Source organism: Elaeis guineensis, chromosome 2 (assembly GCF_000442705.2).
Source record: "Elaeis guineensis isolate ETL-2024a chromosome 2, EG11, whole genome shotgun sequence".
Classification (NCBI taxonomy): domain Eukaryota; kingdom Viridiplantae; phylum Streptophyta; class Magnoliopsida; order Arecales; family Arecaceae; genus Elaeis; species Elaeis guineensis.
The window spans coordinates 75,722,805-75,741,772 of NC_025994.2; the positions used below are offsets into that span (position 1 = coordinate 75,722,805).

Below are 18,968 nucleotides of genomic sequence, written 5' to 3' on the forward strand. Positions count from 1 at the left end.
TATCGGCCTCCTGTATTTTCTTCCTGCTACTTGATCTAATTTGATCTGATTGAGTCACTTGCTCTTCTCTCTATTTTTTTCTACCTTTTTTCTTTTGATTGAGGGCTAATAATGTTTGTTATTCTGATAAGAGTCACCAACTCCAAAAGGGCATCAAATCTAGAGATTGAGTCATGCATCCAAGGTAACCATGATAAATCTTATTTTGCTTTTTTCTTCTAAAATTGAAAAATCCTATAGCTTTGAAACTAGAATTGATGGGGTTTGGAGTTTTAGAAAGGTGTCACAATTTTGAGATTTTAAAATAATAAGTAAGATTAAAGAAGTAGCCTAATAAACTAATATTTTTTTGTAGGCTGTGAATAGTTTTATCGGAAGGATTTTTGGATCTTGGTTGATAGTAAGTTCCTCTACCTCTAGTAATTTGATCATATACATCATCATTTAAAAACTACAATACCTATCCAAAAAATTGGAAAGTAATTTTTTTTTGGAAAATTATTCGTCTGTACATTTAAGCAATTATTTAGTCTTCGCCAGTGAATGATTTAAAAATTATTCATGCATATACTTAAGTAATTATTGCTGTAAGAGGGATTCAAGAACCGCTTGTAGCTTTAATCTGGACTGTTGTTGTGTCGTCTAGCATCAGAGCTTCAAGGCTCAGGGATCTCATCAAACAACCTTATTTACAATATTCTTCATCTTAATAAGAACTATCAAATGAAAGAACATGGCAATATATTTATTATAAAAAAGACAAACCTTTATTTAGCCTTCTACGTCTTTTGCCCCCCAACAAAAGAAGCAAACGATTAAGATAGTACATAGAAGCGTTTTAGAAAACCTTTATTACATCAAAAAAAAACATTAAAAAAAAAAATCCCCAGGACAGGCCTCCCGTGCCGGCACTGCCTTGAGGGAGTGGTAGTATCAAACATAAAATAAATCTACTACACAAGACGAAATACGTATCACTTGACTACAAATTGAAGATCCAGTCTTCTGGGCTACAGATCCAATCACATAAAAACGCAAATCCCAATGACTTAAAGTCCTGAAAGAACATGAACCATGGCACGGCGTGGACGATACATCGCTTCCAATGGAACGGCCTTAGGCATGGTCAGCCCCGAGCCTTCAGTCATGTCCACCGGTTCTTCTCCCATCCTCTTCCAGTCAAAGCATTGGATCAAGGTCCCAAGTGTCAGCCCAACCTCTGTCATCGCCAGGCCTTCCTCTGGGCACCTCCTCCTTCCCATCCCAAATGGAATCATCAGCTTCCCTTCATCCTTGCCATCCTCAAATCTGAGGCTTGAACTTTGTAGGTTCCTCCCATATCTTAGGGTCCCTATGAATGTAGTGTGCATTAACCAATAGCATTGTCCCACGTGGAACATCGAAGCCCCCAACGACAGTCATTTGTTGATTCGTGAGGCAGCAGGAGTGGGGCAGCGGAGCAAATCCGAAGTGTTTGCCTGATGATACACTGGAGGTATGGAAGATCGGAAAGATCCGATTCTTTTAGCAGGCGCTCATTTTGACACGCTCATCAATCTCTGTCTGAGCCTTCTGCAATTTCTCTGGATTGTTGAGTAGGAGTGACATTGCCCATTCAATAGTACTAGATTGTTGTGGGATGGAATCGGGGCATCGAGTCCGAAAGTCCCATACCAGATACAATCAAGAGAGCCTACTGCTTATTAGTGCGAGTTCTCCCTCTCTCACGTGAGACGCCTTTTGCGGGGCAAAACCGTGAGGGGCGGGGTATTGACCGGGTCAAAGGCCCGGGCTCCGCTCCAAAGCGGACAATATCTCACGATTGGGTGGAGGAGATGGTTCCGTACTATGGCAGTAGATTCAACAGTTGACACCGTTTGTGGGAATCCGTCCCCTACCTGCAGCAGTACGCTCCCTTGCTGGGGGGACTGTTGTGGGATGGGCATCGGGGACATCGAGCCCGAAAGTCCCATACCGGATACAATCAAAAGAGTCTACTGCTTATTAATGCGAGTTTCCTCTCTCCCATGTGAGGCGCCTTTTGCGGGGCAAAACCGTGAGGGGTGGGGTGTTGACCGGATCAAAGGTCTGGACTCCGCTCCAAATCGAACAATACCTCACGATTAGGTAGAGGAGATGGTTCCGTACTATGGACAGTAGATCTCAACATAGATAAAGTATCTTGCTAGTAATAAAGTCTGGAGACAGAAATGCAATAAGTAATCAAAACAGTTTACATATCGAGACAGAGAAATCAAGTATGGACAAACAAAATAAAGCAACTCTTAAGTAAACCCGCACTTCACACCTTCCGTTGGACCCTTGAGATTGTCCCCTTTAGAGAGCTTTCTTGCATATAATACATTTTTCTAAATGCAATTAGACTTAGTTAAGCATTTTTGAAGAAAAAATCAATGTAGTAAATGGAGGTGGGAATGCATTTATCTATTATAAATTAAAAAAAACTTTTACTTGTATGTCTACAAATATGATTTTTTATATATTTATCTTTTAACAATCACTATTTGCATGTATATCAGTTATTTTACTTCCTTTTATAGCAATACGTGTTCTATAAAAATTTTGACAATCAAAATCTGTAAATAAAATAATATTGAGCACAGAATGAAAATTACCATTTTTTGGACAAATAAACTTGAAAATATTTAGTCTTAAAATTGTACTATAAATAGCTATATTTTTATATAACTTGTTTAAGGATAATAAGGTAGAGGGTAATAGACATCAAGACTCGCTGCTTATTCACACTAACTGCAAAAATGCTAATGAGAGGAGCATTTCAGAAAACATTAAGAAAGAAGGATATATGCAAATAATGGTTTGAAGGAATATAAATCAATATGTAATGGTATGTATATGAAAAATTTATTTAAAAATTTTATTTTTTTTGTTAAAATATAATGTTTATTTTTTTTTAATTTTTAAGTTACGTAAGTTTTGGTTTAGTTGTATGTTGGGTTCATGTATGGGCTCATATATAGTTGGGCTCATGTTGCCATAGTATAGTGATTTATGTATTGATGTATAAATTTTTGTAGGATATGATAGCCTCACATATAAATAGTTTTATATATTAAAATAAAAAAAAAGAATCCTGTATCTATATTCTCTTCCAATTTTTCATCTTATTCTCTACTTCAATCTCCTCTCAAATTTCATCGATATGGTAAACAAAGCCAGCATCTCTTGCATGTATTCATACAGAATACCTCCATGAGATGGTCGTTCAGATCGCGATCTACACATACAACTAGAGAATGATAGATTTTTCTCATGCCTACTTACTGTGATAAACCCTTTTATCGTCTAGTCGGTGTAGTTCTCAGGATCCGTCTTTTGCAACGATAACAGATGAGCAATCATACTTATCTTTTTGATCCTCTCTCCTCCTTCCTCCTCGCTCTCCTTTCTTTCCGCATCTATCAATCTTTGCATGAACTCACTCCTTGCCTTCTTCAACCTCACCAACTTTTTCTTCATTTGGTAATCGAACCATCTTAACACCGGCAAGAAATCCCGTAGATTCGTCGCACCACCCACCATGAAGGTTTCCTCCACTGTCTCCCTAAACTGCCTCGCCTCCTCCGCGACCTCCACCTCATCGATGTAGTACCTCTTCTCAGCAATCATCATCATCATCACGTTCAGCGCCAACTCGAAAACCCTCGACTTCAACTCCACCTTCTCAAATCTCTCCGCTCCGGCCTTACAGTTTTGGAAGAGTTGGCGGGCCAGGAGTCGTACCTCCGCAGCCCGAACATCGGAGGAGGAGAGAAGGCGGCGGTTGGAGAGGACGTCAATGGTGGCGATGCGGTGGAGGTTGCGCCAATAGGGTCCGTAGTCAGAAGAACTAAGATTAGTGTTACCATGATACTTTGACGAGGGGAGGTGGGTGTGGTTGGCGAAAGTAATGTCGTTGGTCGTGAAGCACTCATGGGCGACAGAGGGAGAGGAGACGACGAGGACTGGGCGGGACCCAAAATGGAGGAGGAGAACGGAGCCATAACGGTCGGCAACGCGAGCGAGGGCGCGATGGAGGGGATTCTTGAATAGATAGAGATGACCTATGAAGGGGAGAGATGGAGGGCTTGGAGGGAGGTTTTTCCTATTCTTGGAGAACAACAAAAATTTGATGAAGAGGAGGAGAACAAGGGTGAGGGAGATGTAGGACAGGGTTCCCATGGCGATGAACAACGGTTAAGCGGGACTAGAATAGTAAACGATTTTTCTCGTATGGAAACAAAGAAATTTGATTGTTGTGATTGAGGCGTAGGTGAACCTGATGACATGATCCTATATATACAGCAGTGTGCATGCAAGGGATAAAATTTCCAGGGGCTGGTCCGGCCACATGAAATTATGCTACCTTCTATCGGCAAACGTAAGCGCGGACGCAGACCTTCAGTAACTCAGCGTGATTAAAATGGGCAATTTATTATTTCATCTGATGTTAAAAAATTGAAGCTATTTTGTATTGCTATATTATCCATAATATCTTTTTTAAAAAATATTCACATATTTCAAGATGTAAGATTTAGTGTTATATTGATTTTTCTAAAAGTTTTATCTTAGGTTCAAGAGTTTCATCGGTTGGCTCTGGGATAACAGGAAAAATCTATGATTTTTTTTATATTTTCTATATCTTTTAAATTAATATATATTTTTAAAAATTATTATTTTTTAATTAAAATTAATTTTGATGACGGAATTAAGATGATTTCGTTGTGCTCACGAGGTGTCGCCAGGGGTGACGGGAGCATTTAAAGCGGTCTACCTTCGCGGCCTCGAGGCCCAGAGATGTCACACGCCCACGTAACCGGCACAGTTTGTCGGCTTCTTTCTTTGGTTCTCGGTTTACCAGAAGATGAGCAGTCGAAGAGGCAGGGTGTGACTTTGAACCACAAGCATTGATCTGGAACCACACAGTCACAAGCTGGCTCCAGAAGAACCATGCGAAGCTTGACCCGGCTCTGGATTTCCATTCCAAGTACAGTTCCGCTCTCTCGCAGCTTTGATTTTTGGCGCGGTTAACGCAAACAGTTTCTCTTTAAACACGAGACGAGTCAACGATTTTAAGATCCCTGCGTGAAAGATGATCACATTTTTATGTCTTGAGGTAGCCTGCTTGCATCGTCTAGGGTTCGTGATTTTTGACCCCTTGACAGCTCATTTATTAAAGCAAAAAAGGTATCCGTTTTGCATGGTTTACGTGTAAAACACAAGGAAATAGTAGATGCATGCTTTGATTAAGAATCTGGTGATCTAACTTGAAAAGTATCCGACCCAGATCTGATCAGTCAGATTCCCAATCAAATGATCATGGGATTGTTAACTTCCAGGTCTCATCCATTGCAAGCTTGAACTTAAACGACACGGATATTCTTGAGCAAAGTACTAGTTATCCAACTCATAATAGCATTTGACTTTTGATCTGCATTTGTGCTAGAACTGCATTATGTGCATGTATTAATGGTGTATGATTATTGCTAAAACTTTCATCCTACAAACTTGTTTAGCTTTTCAACATTGTGTTGTTGATATATACCTTTTCTATTTAATTATCTTTATATTAATTGTCATGCGCGTTGACCCCATTTAAGTTACTATGTTTAAATCTCGAGGAATATGATTAAGTTTTGAAAATCTTAATTGACACTGCTCTTACTGGTCATTGCAGAAAGCAAAGTTATTAAACCCGGCCCGGACCTTAACCCGGATAAGGCACCGGGTTAATGGGTCAGCGGTCCAACCGTCGGGTCAACGGTTGAACCGGCGGGTCAATGCACAAATCATAAAATCTAAAATTTAATAACCTGTTTATACCCAGAAATACAATAATAGTCCTGATAATATATATTCCAATGCTACAAGTATCAAAATACAAATAAAAAAAACTGTAATCCTATAAATACAAATAATTAGACTAAAATATTGATGAATATAAAGATTTAATGGCATAAAGTTATAAATGCATAATAACTAGTAGTTTAAACTTTAAAACATAACCATCCACATCTGCTAGCAAAATGAAAAGTTTTAACAAACAAGTACATAATAATGTACGACATTTCACTTCAATATCTTTTAAAAAAAAAAGTTAAAAGTGATAAACAAGTACACAACATAAAAATTCAAGCTAATGGACTGAAATTTATGTCAATATTTGCAAAAACATCTTCTTGAGTTGCAATGTTCTCATCTCCTCCATCTTCTCTCCTATTCGCATCATTTCCATCATTTTCACCATCATCACCATCCAAATCTTCCAAGTTCAATATATCTACAAAACCATAATTTTAACAAAAAGTTAAAAAGAAAAATCATATGTAATAAAATTATAATAATATTTTATTCATAAACTATATAATAAAATAATTCGCTCACCATTATTATTATTTTCTTGAATAGAACATGATGCCAATTCACGGTGAAAAGTTTCTAATTCCTCACTAGTTAACTCCGATGGCTCATCGACTAATATCCACGCATCATTATCACCAAACAATTCAAAGTCAATAGGATCATAGTTGCGACCTTGAAATAAAACCTGTATTTAATATTTGTTAGTTTGAAAATTAAATAACAAAAAATAAATACAAGCAATTGGATATCATTCACAATAAAATTACCTTTGTTGTAGTCTCAAATTATAGTGTACAAATACTAGATCATTAAGCCTTTGATGCTCTAACCTATTTCTCTTTTTAGAATGAATATGTTCGAAGATGCTCCAATTTCTCTCGCACCCGGATGCACTACAAGTTTGGCTTAAAACACGAATAGCTAACTTTTGCAAATTAGGTGCACAACTTCCATAGGTGACCCACCATTCATCTAGATACAAAATATTGTATTTGTTAAAATAGAATGTAATTGAAAAAACTTTATATCAATAAAACTAATGAAAGCATAAGAACATAACTAAGGAACAAGCTTACCTGGAGCCAAGCGACTTCGATCATTTATAGCCGATGAGCGTCCAAAGTCATTTTCTGCATTTCTAAATAATCTCATCTCATTAGTTAAGTTCCCCTGCAAGGTTGGATTACCAAATGAATATCTCTCTATGACATCTAAGAGTCCAGAAAACTACGAGGATGTTTATCCATAAGTTCTGAGTCATATTGAAAACAGGGATTCAACCAAAACTCAGCTGCATGAAGATTTTGGTGTAATTGCAAATCCCACCGAGAATCAACTATTCTCAAATAAGGTTCAACTACAATCTTTCTCCTTCTAAATCTCTTGATCATTTCATCTCTAGTTTGATGCATAGCATGATACAAGTAACCCATTGAAGGTCTATCATCACTGTCAACAATCCTCAAAACTCGAATTAAAGGCTCTGTTAGTTTAACAATGGTAGCACATTCATTCCAAAAAAGAGAATTAAGCACGTCATCGGTGAGCTTTTTTCCTTTACTATCTTTAGCATAAGCTGAAGTTGTCCACTCTCTAGAAGTCACCATTGCTCTTAATGCATCTTTGTGGCCCAATATGCTTTGTAAAGCAATAAAATTGGTAGCAAAACGTGTAGGTGCCGGACGAATTATCTCCTTTCCACCAGTAAATTTTCTCATCAAATATAAAGGATAACAATGATTATAAATATATTTTGTGATACCTGCAGCATGGGCTACGGTGTTCTTCACTGAAACTAACTTGCCAATGTCTTGCATGATGAGATTAAGACAATGAGCAGCACAAGGTGACCAAAAAAGTGTAGGAAAGTCTTGCTCCAACTTTTTACCTGCAGCAACATAGTTTGCAGCATTATCAGTCACTACATGAACCACATTTTCAAAACCAACGGACATGACAATTTCTTTGAACAACTTATACAACATATCAGCTGTCTTTGAGGTATCTGAAGCATCCACACTTTTCAAAAATACGGTCCCTCTAGGACAATAAACTAAAAAATTAATCAAAGTTCTCCTACACTGATCTGTCCATCCATCAGCCATGATTGTGCATCCTGTTTTCTTCCATGTGGCACGAAAGCTTTCAACATACTTTTTCACCTCATCAACATTCTTGGTTAACAAATAACCACGAACAGAATGAAAATTTGGAGCTTTGTAACCCGGCCCCATACTAGCTATTGCGTCTATCATGCACTGATAATACTTAGAGTTGACAGCATTAAATGGCACATATGCATCTATCATCCATTTTGCCACTGCAAGATCACACCTTTCAACTGCTTCTTTGTTTTGCAACAAGCTTTTTATAGTTGGTTGAGCACCAGGAGTTGTTCTGGGCATGAAATAATTTCCAATTGTTCCTAGTTGTTTTTCTTTTCCACCTTCTATATTTTTACCTCTTGTAGGTAATACATTACCCGTAGACTTGTTTGATGAGGGAGGAATTTCTTGTATGTCATCATCTTCACCTAATTGCCTATAATATACTTGTTCCTCATGTTCCTTATGCCTTGCACTAAAGGGATTGTAATCTTCACCCATTTCCTTTGTTCTTTTCTTCTTCTCACTAATAGCTTGAATATTTTGTATCATTTGATGGCGAATATCCGCCGGCACCTTGCGACATGGTTCTACTTCTCCTTTTACTCTTATAAGATGTTGTTTGAAGCGATTGATCCCACCACCAGCAAATTACTTTCCACAATACAAGCATGCCAACTTCATCCTTTTGGTATTACCACTAAGTTCAGGAGCTTCTCTACAATGATTCCATGCAGGATCACTTTTACCTCTAACCCCAGTTATTTGAGTGGATGAAGTATTACTTGAATCATCCATGGATGGCATACTTCCCTCAACAGAGGCCATTTTGATAATCTACAAAGAAAATTAAATTAAGCTATAATTTATAAGTAGAAGATAAAATAAATAAATAACAAGATGAAGTCATCAACATCTTCTTTCATTTCTATCCAAATTTTTTTTCCCATGATCCTATAGAGTCAAACTCATGGTGATCACAGATTACAGAAATTAAAAAATAATTTTAATATTTATTGGTCAATCAGCATAGCATCATTAAAAAAATTTTTTTTTTTCATGTTCACGGAACGGAATGTGTTTACTGTACTGTGATGTTTACAGTAATACAGCTGCAGTAAAACTGTTTACAGTAATACTGTATTACCGCACTCCGCAGACAGTCACAGGCTCCTGCTCACAGGTCACAGCATTTAAAAAAAAAAAAAAATTTGCCGTGTCCGCGGCTGTATACGGAGGAGGAGGAGGAGGCGGCGGAAGGGGGAGGAAGGCGGACGACCGACGGCCATATGGAGGAGGAGGAGGAGGAGGAGGAGGAGGATGCGAAGGGGGGAGGGACCGAGTGGAGGAGGCAGAGGGGGGAGCGTACGGAGGAGGAGGAGGAGGAGGAGGCGGAGGGGGGAGGGAACGGAGTGGAGGAGGAGGCCGAGGGGGGAGGGGGTTAGCACTTGAGCGTATGGAGGAGGAGAAGGAGGCGGTGGAGGGGGGAGGGAGCCGAGAGAGGAGGAGGCAGAGGGGGGAGGGAGTCGAGCATACGGAGGAGGAGGAGTGGCGGAGGGGGGAAGGAGCCGACGGAGGAGGAGGCAGAGGGGGGAGGGGATCGAGCGGAGGAAGAGGAGGCGGACGGCGGAGGAGGAGGAGGGGAGGGCGAAGGTGGCCGAGCGGAGAAGAAAGAGGCAGAGGAGGGCGAGCAGAGGAGGGCCGTCGGGACTCGCGGTTGGAGCCTTGGAGGAAGCGGACGGAGCAAAGCTGTCGGACTCCGGAGATTTGGAAAAAAAAAAAAGAGTTAGACTTAGATTACTCATCGGCTGACCGGAGATGGAGAAGACTCGGTTCTCCTCTCCTCCGCTGCCGGCTGCCGCTGCTGATTTCGTCGCCGACGACGCCGAGGGAAGATGGCGGACTGGCTGAGGTTGGGGCCCTTGGGCCGCTGGGGTTTGAGCTCGGGAACAAAGAGACGAAGGGACGGGGACGACGGGAGGAAGCCAGGAAGTCGAACGATCTTGAATCAGAATTTTGATTTTTAATTTCACGGCTCAACCGGGTTCGATCGGGTCAGATGGTTCACGGTTCAACCGGCCGGTTCATACGGTTTTAACCGAATTTTAAACATAAACGGTTTAATTAGATAACCGGCCCGTCTTCTGATCGGGTCACCGGGTTTGCGGTCCGACCGGCCGGGCCGGGTCGGGTTTAATAACAGTGGCAGAAAGTACCATTTTAAGCAAGCGTTTCATAGAGGAGATAAGCGGGGGATTGACCCCAAATGGGATATTATACCACTATTGCCATCCTTTCTTTCTGGTCGGTACTATAATAAAATTAATTATTAGTGATAAAAATTTTCATCGCTAATAATCAATTTTCATCACTAATACATATTAGCGATAAATTTTGATCGCTAATATTTCATCGTAAATAATTCCATCATTGATAATATTTTATGATGAAAAAAAAAATTTATCGCTAATAAAAAATATTAATGATAAATATTTTTTGTCGTTAAAAAAAGAACGAAAAAAATTTAATCTAAAAAAAGGTATTTATGATGAAAAAAATCGTCGGTGATAAATAAAAAATTAATAGCGATGAAAATATTTTTATTGCTATTATTTTCAAAAATTTTAGCGACAAAAGTTTTACATCGCAAAAAATATTTTTTGCAACAAAAATAATTCATCGCTATTAATTTAATAAAAAACTAACAAAATTTTATAATATTAACAATGAAAAATTTTATCATAAATAAAATAATTTTTAATAAAAATTTACGTCGTTAATAATTATTTATGATGAATAATTTTTTATCACTGTTAATTATATATTTATTGATAAATTAAATTGTATTAGTAAAATATTTTTGACGATGAATATTTCATCAGAAATAAATCTGTCACTAATAATTTAGTCATATTTTTTTAAAAAAATTTATGAATATATATTTTAAATTTATATGTATAATATTTTTTATAAATTAAAAAAATAAAAATAAAAAATAACATAATAAATAATAAATAAATTTTATTATTTTATTATATTAAATTAAAATTATAAGATATTTAAAATAAAAAAATATTAATAAGCCATCAAATATCGACATCTGGAGAAAGAGCTGGGGATGGGAAGGCTCGATGGAGCTTGAATTGATGATGGAGCTCGGATCGGCCTGCTGCTGTCTCATCAGCTGTATTGTCTGCTCCATCTGCGCCATCCGCTCCATCATCTGAATCTGGAAGCATTGATAGTCGTCGATACATGCAGCCAACTTCTGAGCTCGCTGTCGATCCTCGACAGCCTATCTCTGCACCTTCGTCAGTCGAGCCTCACATACAAAATGGATGTCTGCCCTAAATGAGTGTGAGGATGAGGGAGCAGTGATCCCATACCTTAGATCCCTAACATAATAGGATCTTGTATCGAGAATTCGATCACAGATTTCATCATCTGTGGGTGCGATCGAGCCCCTCAGGGGTAGGCTGGGATCTCATGTCTGTCATACAATCTTAAAAATTAAAATTATAGTTATTTTAATTTTGTAATAAAAATTAGATTGCGAATAAAAAATAATTGAAAAAACTTACAAAGAGCTTCTGGCTCTCCGTCGTCTACTCCTCCAACTGTCACTGGTGGGTCCGCTGGTAGATATCGATCATACTAGGAAGCTCGTCACTCTCAGCATCTCTCTGTAATTTAAGAATTAATTAAAAAAATTTAAATAATTAGAAAATTATATGCTAATTAGAAATTAAAAATTACCTACCATGTACTTCATATGACAAGCAAACGATCTCGAACCCCCACAATGTGGCACGATTTGTCTCTCCCGATTCATCGCATTCTAGGCACATTGTCTCTATAAAATTACTAGTAAAATTAGTAGATAAAAAATTAATTTAAGAATAAATAATTAAGTCATTAAACTCTAAAAAAAAAGTTTAAATGTGTAACCTGATATGTCGGATCTTCATAATGCCAGCATATGGTAGTCCAATCGTCCATGATGATGCTGTCATAGGGCTGCTGCCGCGCTGCCTCCTCTCCATGATCCTACACCACCTGATACCAATACTGATGCATGTGATGGCGATAGTCCTTGATACGCAACGATAACTGAGTGTTGATGGCTCACCTCACACGATCCTCCTCAAAATCAGCAATGTCAAATACACCCTGTCAATAACAAATATTAGAAGAATATTATACAAATTAAATATTTATAATATAATTTATTTTACCTATAAGTGGGTGTAGAAAATCTCTCTCTGAGCCGGTAGAATGTGACGTCAATCGAAGAACATCACGGGGCATAACTATGGCATATGATGCCCAACTCAGTCTGCCATGGCTCACACCATCCCCTAATGGGTCTAGTGTAGCCGGTCGATATCTCGATCCAGAGATGCTATCTCGGGTGCTCGCATCTCTAACGCTCCAGAGCGAGGTTCTTCGATGGATCTCGCCCTCACCTCACCATTGATAAGGACGCACCTGAAACAATAATAAATAAATCATTAGTAGGATCCAAATAAAAGAATCAAATTTTATTATATATAAAGTATAATAGTTAATACCATTGGGATCCGTCTCACTGGGACCTGCCAGTGCAGGATCCTCTGACAGTGGAGCCGGTGCGACAATGGAGATTGATGGAGGTGCCTCAACCTTCGAGGTATCTACAGCGAGCTGTGAATGCGAACGTTGTCGTCTGTCTCCTGGTGCCATATCTACAAGAATTGAGATATAAATAAATATAATATTAAATAATAATAATAATTAATTAATATTCTAATGAATACAATTATATCGCATACCATTATTGAAAGATAAAATTGAACAAAGAATATAGATCTACTCATCAATATTTGTATCTTCCTCAATGTGTAGATCCTCGTCCGAATCATAGTAATCGATATATGTGTCGTCTTCTATCTCATCATCATTTATGAACTGATCGTCGCCCTCCGACTCATCAAGGTTAAATATAAAATCAGATTCAACTTCGTTGGATAGAAGATTAACCCTATTCAAAGGTGCCGTTACAAGTTCTTCATCAATCAAAAGCTCAGCTAATGTTTGTTCTTCTTGCTGAAAAGCTTTCTCTTCATGTAAATCCTAATTTTCATCTATATCTAATCGAGTTGGTATGTCATATACACCTCTAGATATTATTTTTTGTACAACATGCCAATTATCTCGATACTTTAGATCCTTCAAATATATTACTTGTTTCGCTTGAGTTGCTAATATATACGACTCATTTTGGTATAATATTCGTGCAAAATTTACACTGATAAATTATGAATCGATATGAATATCGATCTTTTTATTACTAATATCCCACTATTCACACTAAAATAAAAATACAAAATTACTAGACTCATACTTTAGTTCTATGATATCTACCAGTATACCATAATAATCAATCTCTTCTTCTCCTTCATATCATGTTATAGCAATTTCACTATTCTGGATCCGTCATTGCATCTCAAGCTCTCTTGTATGAAATCTCATTCCTCCAATGATACAGGATGTGTAGTGATTAACCCTTCGATCGGGACCACATGCTAAATCATAAACTTGTCGGTCGCACCCACTTCTTTATTGAAATATTTATGTTTCATCTACATCATAAGATAAAAAATTATATTGATTCAAATAATATTATTTATCAGTAAATAAATAAGTATCACTAATGTAACTTACAAGATCACCAAACTATTTTGTAATTTTTTTTCTATGTCGATCATCGGCATCCATATTATTCTCTCTACATAGTATACTCTTGTGCTCACTGCAAGAAGTTATGATTTTTAATTTTATATCGACATAAAAAATTTTCTTAATCATTAAACAGTATGGTAAGATGATACTAACTCAATAAAATTTTTAATTTCTTCATAATTATTTAGAACATAAAAGTATGCTTTGGATAGCTCGTTCACATCCATAAATTCATATCTCCTTGCACCAGTAGGTCGAACCGCTTGTTTAAATATAGACAACGTCAGTTCATTATCACCCCATTCATAATTTATATTACGATCTGCACGATTGAATCTTGTTTTGATATCGTTAAGATATATCGAGTAGAATATGACACACTCGGTAGCTACATATGCTTCCGTTATAGACCCTTCAGGCCTTGCTTTATTACACATACTTTTTTAAGGTGCACAAGAATCTGCAAACAAAAATAAATTTAAATTTTAGAAATATATTTACATCTTATAATTGATATGACAAAGTACGTATAATTTTTTTACCTTTCAATAGGATACATCTATCGATAATGTACTGATCCAGCCAAAGAAGCTTTCTTTGGAAGATGAACAACCAGATGCACCATAACATCAAAAAATGATGGTGAAAATTTTTTTTCTAACTTACAAAGAATGAGTACGATATCCTTCTCTGATCTCTCAAGTAAGTTAATCTTCAATTTTCGACAACACAGTTCTCAGAAGAACACTCCCAGCTCAATCCATGCAGTTTGATCAACACCACCCAAATAGCTATGCATGACCACAGGAAGCAAACATTGCATCATCACGTGAGAGTCATGACTTTTCATACCGAAGACATTACCGTCGTTGTTTCCAACACACCACAATACGTTTGAAGTGTATGCATCAAGAAACTTTACGATTTGAACCATCCACATAAATTCTTCTTTTTCTCTTCAAACAGCGAATAACATGCGGGTGGCATAAAAAATCTCTCACCTCGATGAACTAAATGTAACTCCAATCGGATTCTCATTTCTTATAAATCAAGGCAAGCTTTTTACCATCTTTTATTTTTTCTAGAATATTCAATACAGTACCGATGATATTATCATAAATATTCTTTTCAATGTACATTAAATTCAGATTATGACAAAGTAGTAGTTGCTTCTAATACGGTAGTTCAAAAAAGATGCTTAGCTTCATCTAATTCAGCTCAGCTTCAGTATGCTTTCGCTTGCGAGTACCTGATATTTTGCCAAATTGGACGTTTCCAATGACTTCAAATTGTTCTAAAATTTTTGCTCCACTTAACTCCTTAGGTGGCAGACACCGATGGGACTTACCATCAAAATATTGATTATAATGGATCCTCCAAGAATGATTAGCAGGAAGAAACCATCAATGACCCATGAAATATATTTTTCATCTGTGCTTGAAATGTAAGGAGGATGCATCCCTATTGCATATTGGACATGCAAGATATCCTTTGATGTTCCATCCAGATAAATTTTCATATGCCAAAAAATCTTTTATGGTCTTTTGAACAAGCATCTTGATGTAAATCATCTAACAATTCTCCAATACCACTATGTTCAACAGGTCCAGCAGTATTACTATCATTTTCAGTATCATCATCGTCGTGCACTACTTCATTCGGATCACCCTCTCCATGCCATATCCAACAAGTATACTTCTTATCCATACCATATTACAGCAGATGCTCCTCAACAAGTGTTATATGATGATATATCATGTTGACACATCTCTTACATGGACATTTTGTCCGACTAGCACTGTCAACCTTATGCCGTGCAAAGTCAATGAAATCTCAAACTTCTTTTCGATATTCAGGCAAAAAAATACCTCTAGCATTTATCTAACTTTTATTGATATTTATCTAACAACAAACACAAAATCATTAATAACCAAAAAAAAGTTCAATGGTATTCTAGATCCTGATCCAAATTTCGGACTGAATCGCATTCCGAATTCTAGCCAAAATCCCTATCCGGATCCAGATCCGGATCACTTGATACAAAATAACACATATTAAAAAACACATGCAAACTGAACATTAACACAAAAAATGTGTTACATCAACTTAATGAAGTAAAAATGTATGATCCTATCCTTTTCAAATCATTACTAACAGGTATGGCCCTATCTCTTTTAGAAAAGTAATAATCTCATTATTGTTATTAGTAGATATTTTATCTCATTTTTATAAAAATTTTGACAGCATCTCTCCATGGTTCTCCAAGTATACGATGTGGATATGGTGCCTACGCACCCTATCCACCATATACCCAGAGAATAATGAATAGATAACTATTGAATACCACATAATGAAATAAAATATCAACTATTAACAATAATAATATTATTACTTTTCAAAAAAGCCCAAATACAGGACATCCAAGTTTTGATCTCGATGAAGATCGAAACTTGAATGGGAATCTATGGCTCAATATAATTTAAGTACCATCTTGGAACGTGCATTCGAAGATAGACTTCTAATTTATCAAAAAAGAATAATTTGTATTGAAAATTCTTCATCAAAAATTTTAATAGAGTTTTTTCTAAAGTAGAAATATTTTTTTATTTATAATTTCAGCAGTATACAAAACAGCACATAAAATAATTTAATTGTAACAAGTAACAGCAACGTGCATTATGTTAGTGAAAAAATAATTAGTCAAATAATTAAATAATTTTAGCAGTAATACTAAAAAATAATATACAACAATTATAATAATTTCAGCCCGGCCCGACCAGGCCCAACCTAGAATCGACTCGACCCGACCCGACCCCGACCCATCCCGACCCCGACTAGTCCCAGCCCCACCCGACCTGCCGGACCACCCCAGCCCCATCCCTGGACTCATCCCCGAAGGCCTCGACCCGATCCAAAACCAACCTGACCCGGCCCTCCTCGCACTGACCTGGCCCGGCCCGGCCCCAACCCGACCTGCCACATCCCAGCCCCGTCCCCGGACCCTTCCCCGAAGGCCCCAACCCAACCCAAAATCGACCCGACCCGAACCCTACCAGACCCAACCCGCCCCATCCTGGCCCGACCCGCCCCAGCTCAACTTGGACCGAAATCGACCCGACCCGACCCACCCCAGCCCGACCTGACCCACACCAACCCGGCCCGACCCAGCCCAACTCGAAAATGACCAGGCCCGGCCCGACACCGTCATGGACCCGGCCCGGCCCAGTCACAACCCGGCCCAGCCCAACCTGACCCAAAAATGACCAGGCCCGGCCCGGTCCCGTCACGGACCCAGCCTGACCCAATCACGAACCGGGCCATGGCCCGACCTAGACCCGGTCGGGCCTGGCCCCAGCCCCGACCCCGCAGGACCCTGTCTCTGGCTCGCCGATGCCAGACCGCTGTCCCCATCCCCAGCCCCGACCCACCGGACCCGGCCCACCCTCCCCGTCCCTGGCCCCGGCCCGTCGGACTTAGCCCGCAGGCCCCGCGACCTCAGCCAACAGGCCCTGCGGCCCTCGCCCGCAAGCCCCACGGCCTCAGCCAGCAGGCCCCGGGCCCTCGCCCGCAGGCCCTGCGGCCCCGAACTGCCGTCCCCGATCCCGACCTGCCGTCCTCATCCCCGACCCCAACTCACCAGACCTGTCCCAGGCCCCGGGCCGTCGAACCCGGCCTGCAGGCCCCACGGCCCCAGCCCACAGGCCCCAAGGGCCCAGCCCACCGTCCTCGGCCTAAGTGCACCATCCCCGGCCCCAGCCCACCGGCCTCGTCACCGTCCCCGGCCCGAACCCCCCTAAAAAAAGAAAGTAATAAAACTCACCTTGACGGGGTGCTGGTGACGGCTTTGTAGACGGCGATGGCGACGGCAAAGCGAACGACAATGGCGATGGTGATGGCGGAGCGAACGGCGACAGTGGTCGGACAGGGGAGAGACGTGGGATGCCGGGGGGGAGCACGAGAGAATACCGAGTGAGGGCTGGGGGAGCAACGAGGATGAAAATGAGTTTTAGATGGGATATGATGGGACGTGAGGTATTAGTGATGAAAATTTTCGTCGCTAATAATTAATTTTCATCATAAGTAATTTAAACGAAAAAATAAATTTACGATGAAAATCAAATTTTTTGTTACTAATAAGTTTATTAGCGATGAATAAAATTTTCGTCGCTAATAGTTTCCACCAAAAAAAAAATTTTCGTTGGAAAAAATTTCTCCCTCGAAAAATATTATTTACGATGAAAATATAGGATTTCGTCGCTAATAGTCCCTGCCAAAAATTTTTTGGTAAAAAAATTTTATTTACGATGATTATTTTTGTCGCTAATTATATTATCAACGATAAAAATTTTTTTCGTCGCTAATAATTACTAAAAAAAATTTTTTCATTGATAAGTCTTTTATAAGTAATTATATGATGCTCGCATGATAAAATTTTTTCAGATCCAACTAACAAGATAAATGGTAGGACCACATTGATTCACTGAAAGTGAGTTAAAGGATTTGACTGCAAACATTTTAACTCAGGGCTTTATATGAAAAATGATGATATTTGAGAGGTCAAAAAAGTACCTTACTTCTTTCTTCTCTGATGTTGTTATTTAGGAAGTATGTGACCAAGTTCATCCGTTCCTCTTTCATGGCCCACACAGTTGGACCATATCTATCTTTAAATTTTCATAGAATGTTAATACTTCCGTAGCCTATTTCCCAGGCATCATATATTTTGTTCTGCTTATTTAGATTTTGTAGAACTCGTATTATGTTTAGGTTTAATGAGAACTACATAAAAAATGAGCTAAATTTGAGCCTAATCATATTTAAAAGACTCAATGGTGCCATCGACAAATAGAACCAGACCTCTTTAGCACCAGAGCCCAGATATGGGGTGCAAAATTTTTTCTTGATCTACTACCATGTCACCTTTTTTACTTTTTTTCTTTTGTTTATTAACTAAAATGGATGGAAGACCAACCAAAATCGGACAGAAGCATGATTCAAACTAGGGGTGTCAATAGGTCAAATTGTATTTGGTTTATATGCAGGTTGAAGTAGGTTCGACCCATATCCTATATATACTTTTTCTTCATCCATATCAGCTCATCAACCTTTCTAAATTTTTATTCACTACTTATGTGTATAACTAAGAAATAAAACAAAATGAGATTTTCAAAGATCATAAGCAGCAAAATCAAGATTTTTCTTTAAATATGTCATTATAAATATAATAAACATAAAATTTAGTATATATAATAATTATGA

General features: G+C 38.5%; 1 protein-coding gene and 1 pseudogene across 1 annotated transcript; both read right to left on the bottom strand.

Moving 5' to 3' along the window:
- Positions 1 to 846: 846 nt before the first annotated feature.
- Positions 847 to 4,274, bottom strand: LOC105034031 (cytochrome P450 81Q32-like; annotated as a pseudogene).
- A 2,372-nt stretch (positions 4,275 to 6,646) lies between these two features.
- On the bottom strand, positions 6,647 to 8,489 carry LOC140855273 (uncharacterized). Its single transcript, XM_073251140.1, is given in 3 exon segments — positions 6,647 to 6,855; positions 6,960 to 7,109; positions 7,112 to 8,489. Coding segments are annotated over 3 exon segments (1,737 nt in total).
- Between the last annotated feature and the right edge of the window lie 10,479 nt (positions 8,490 to 18,968).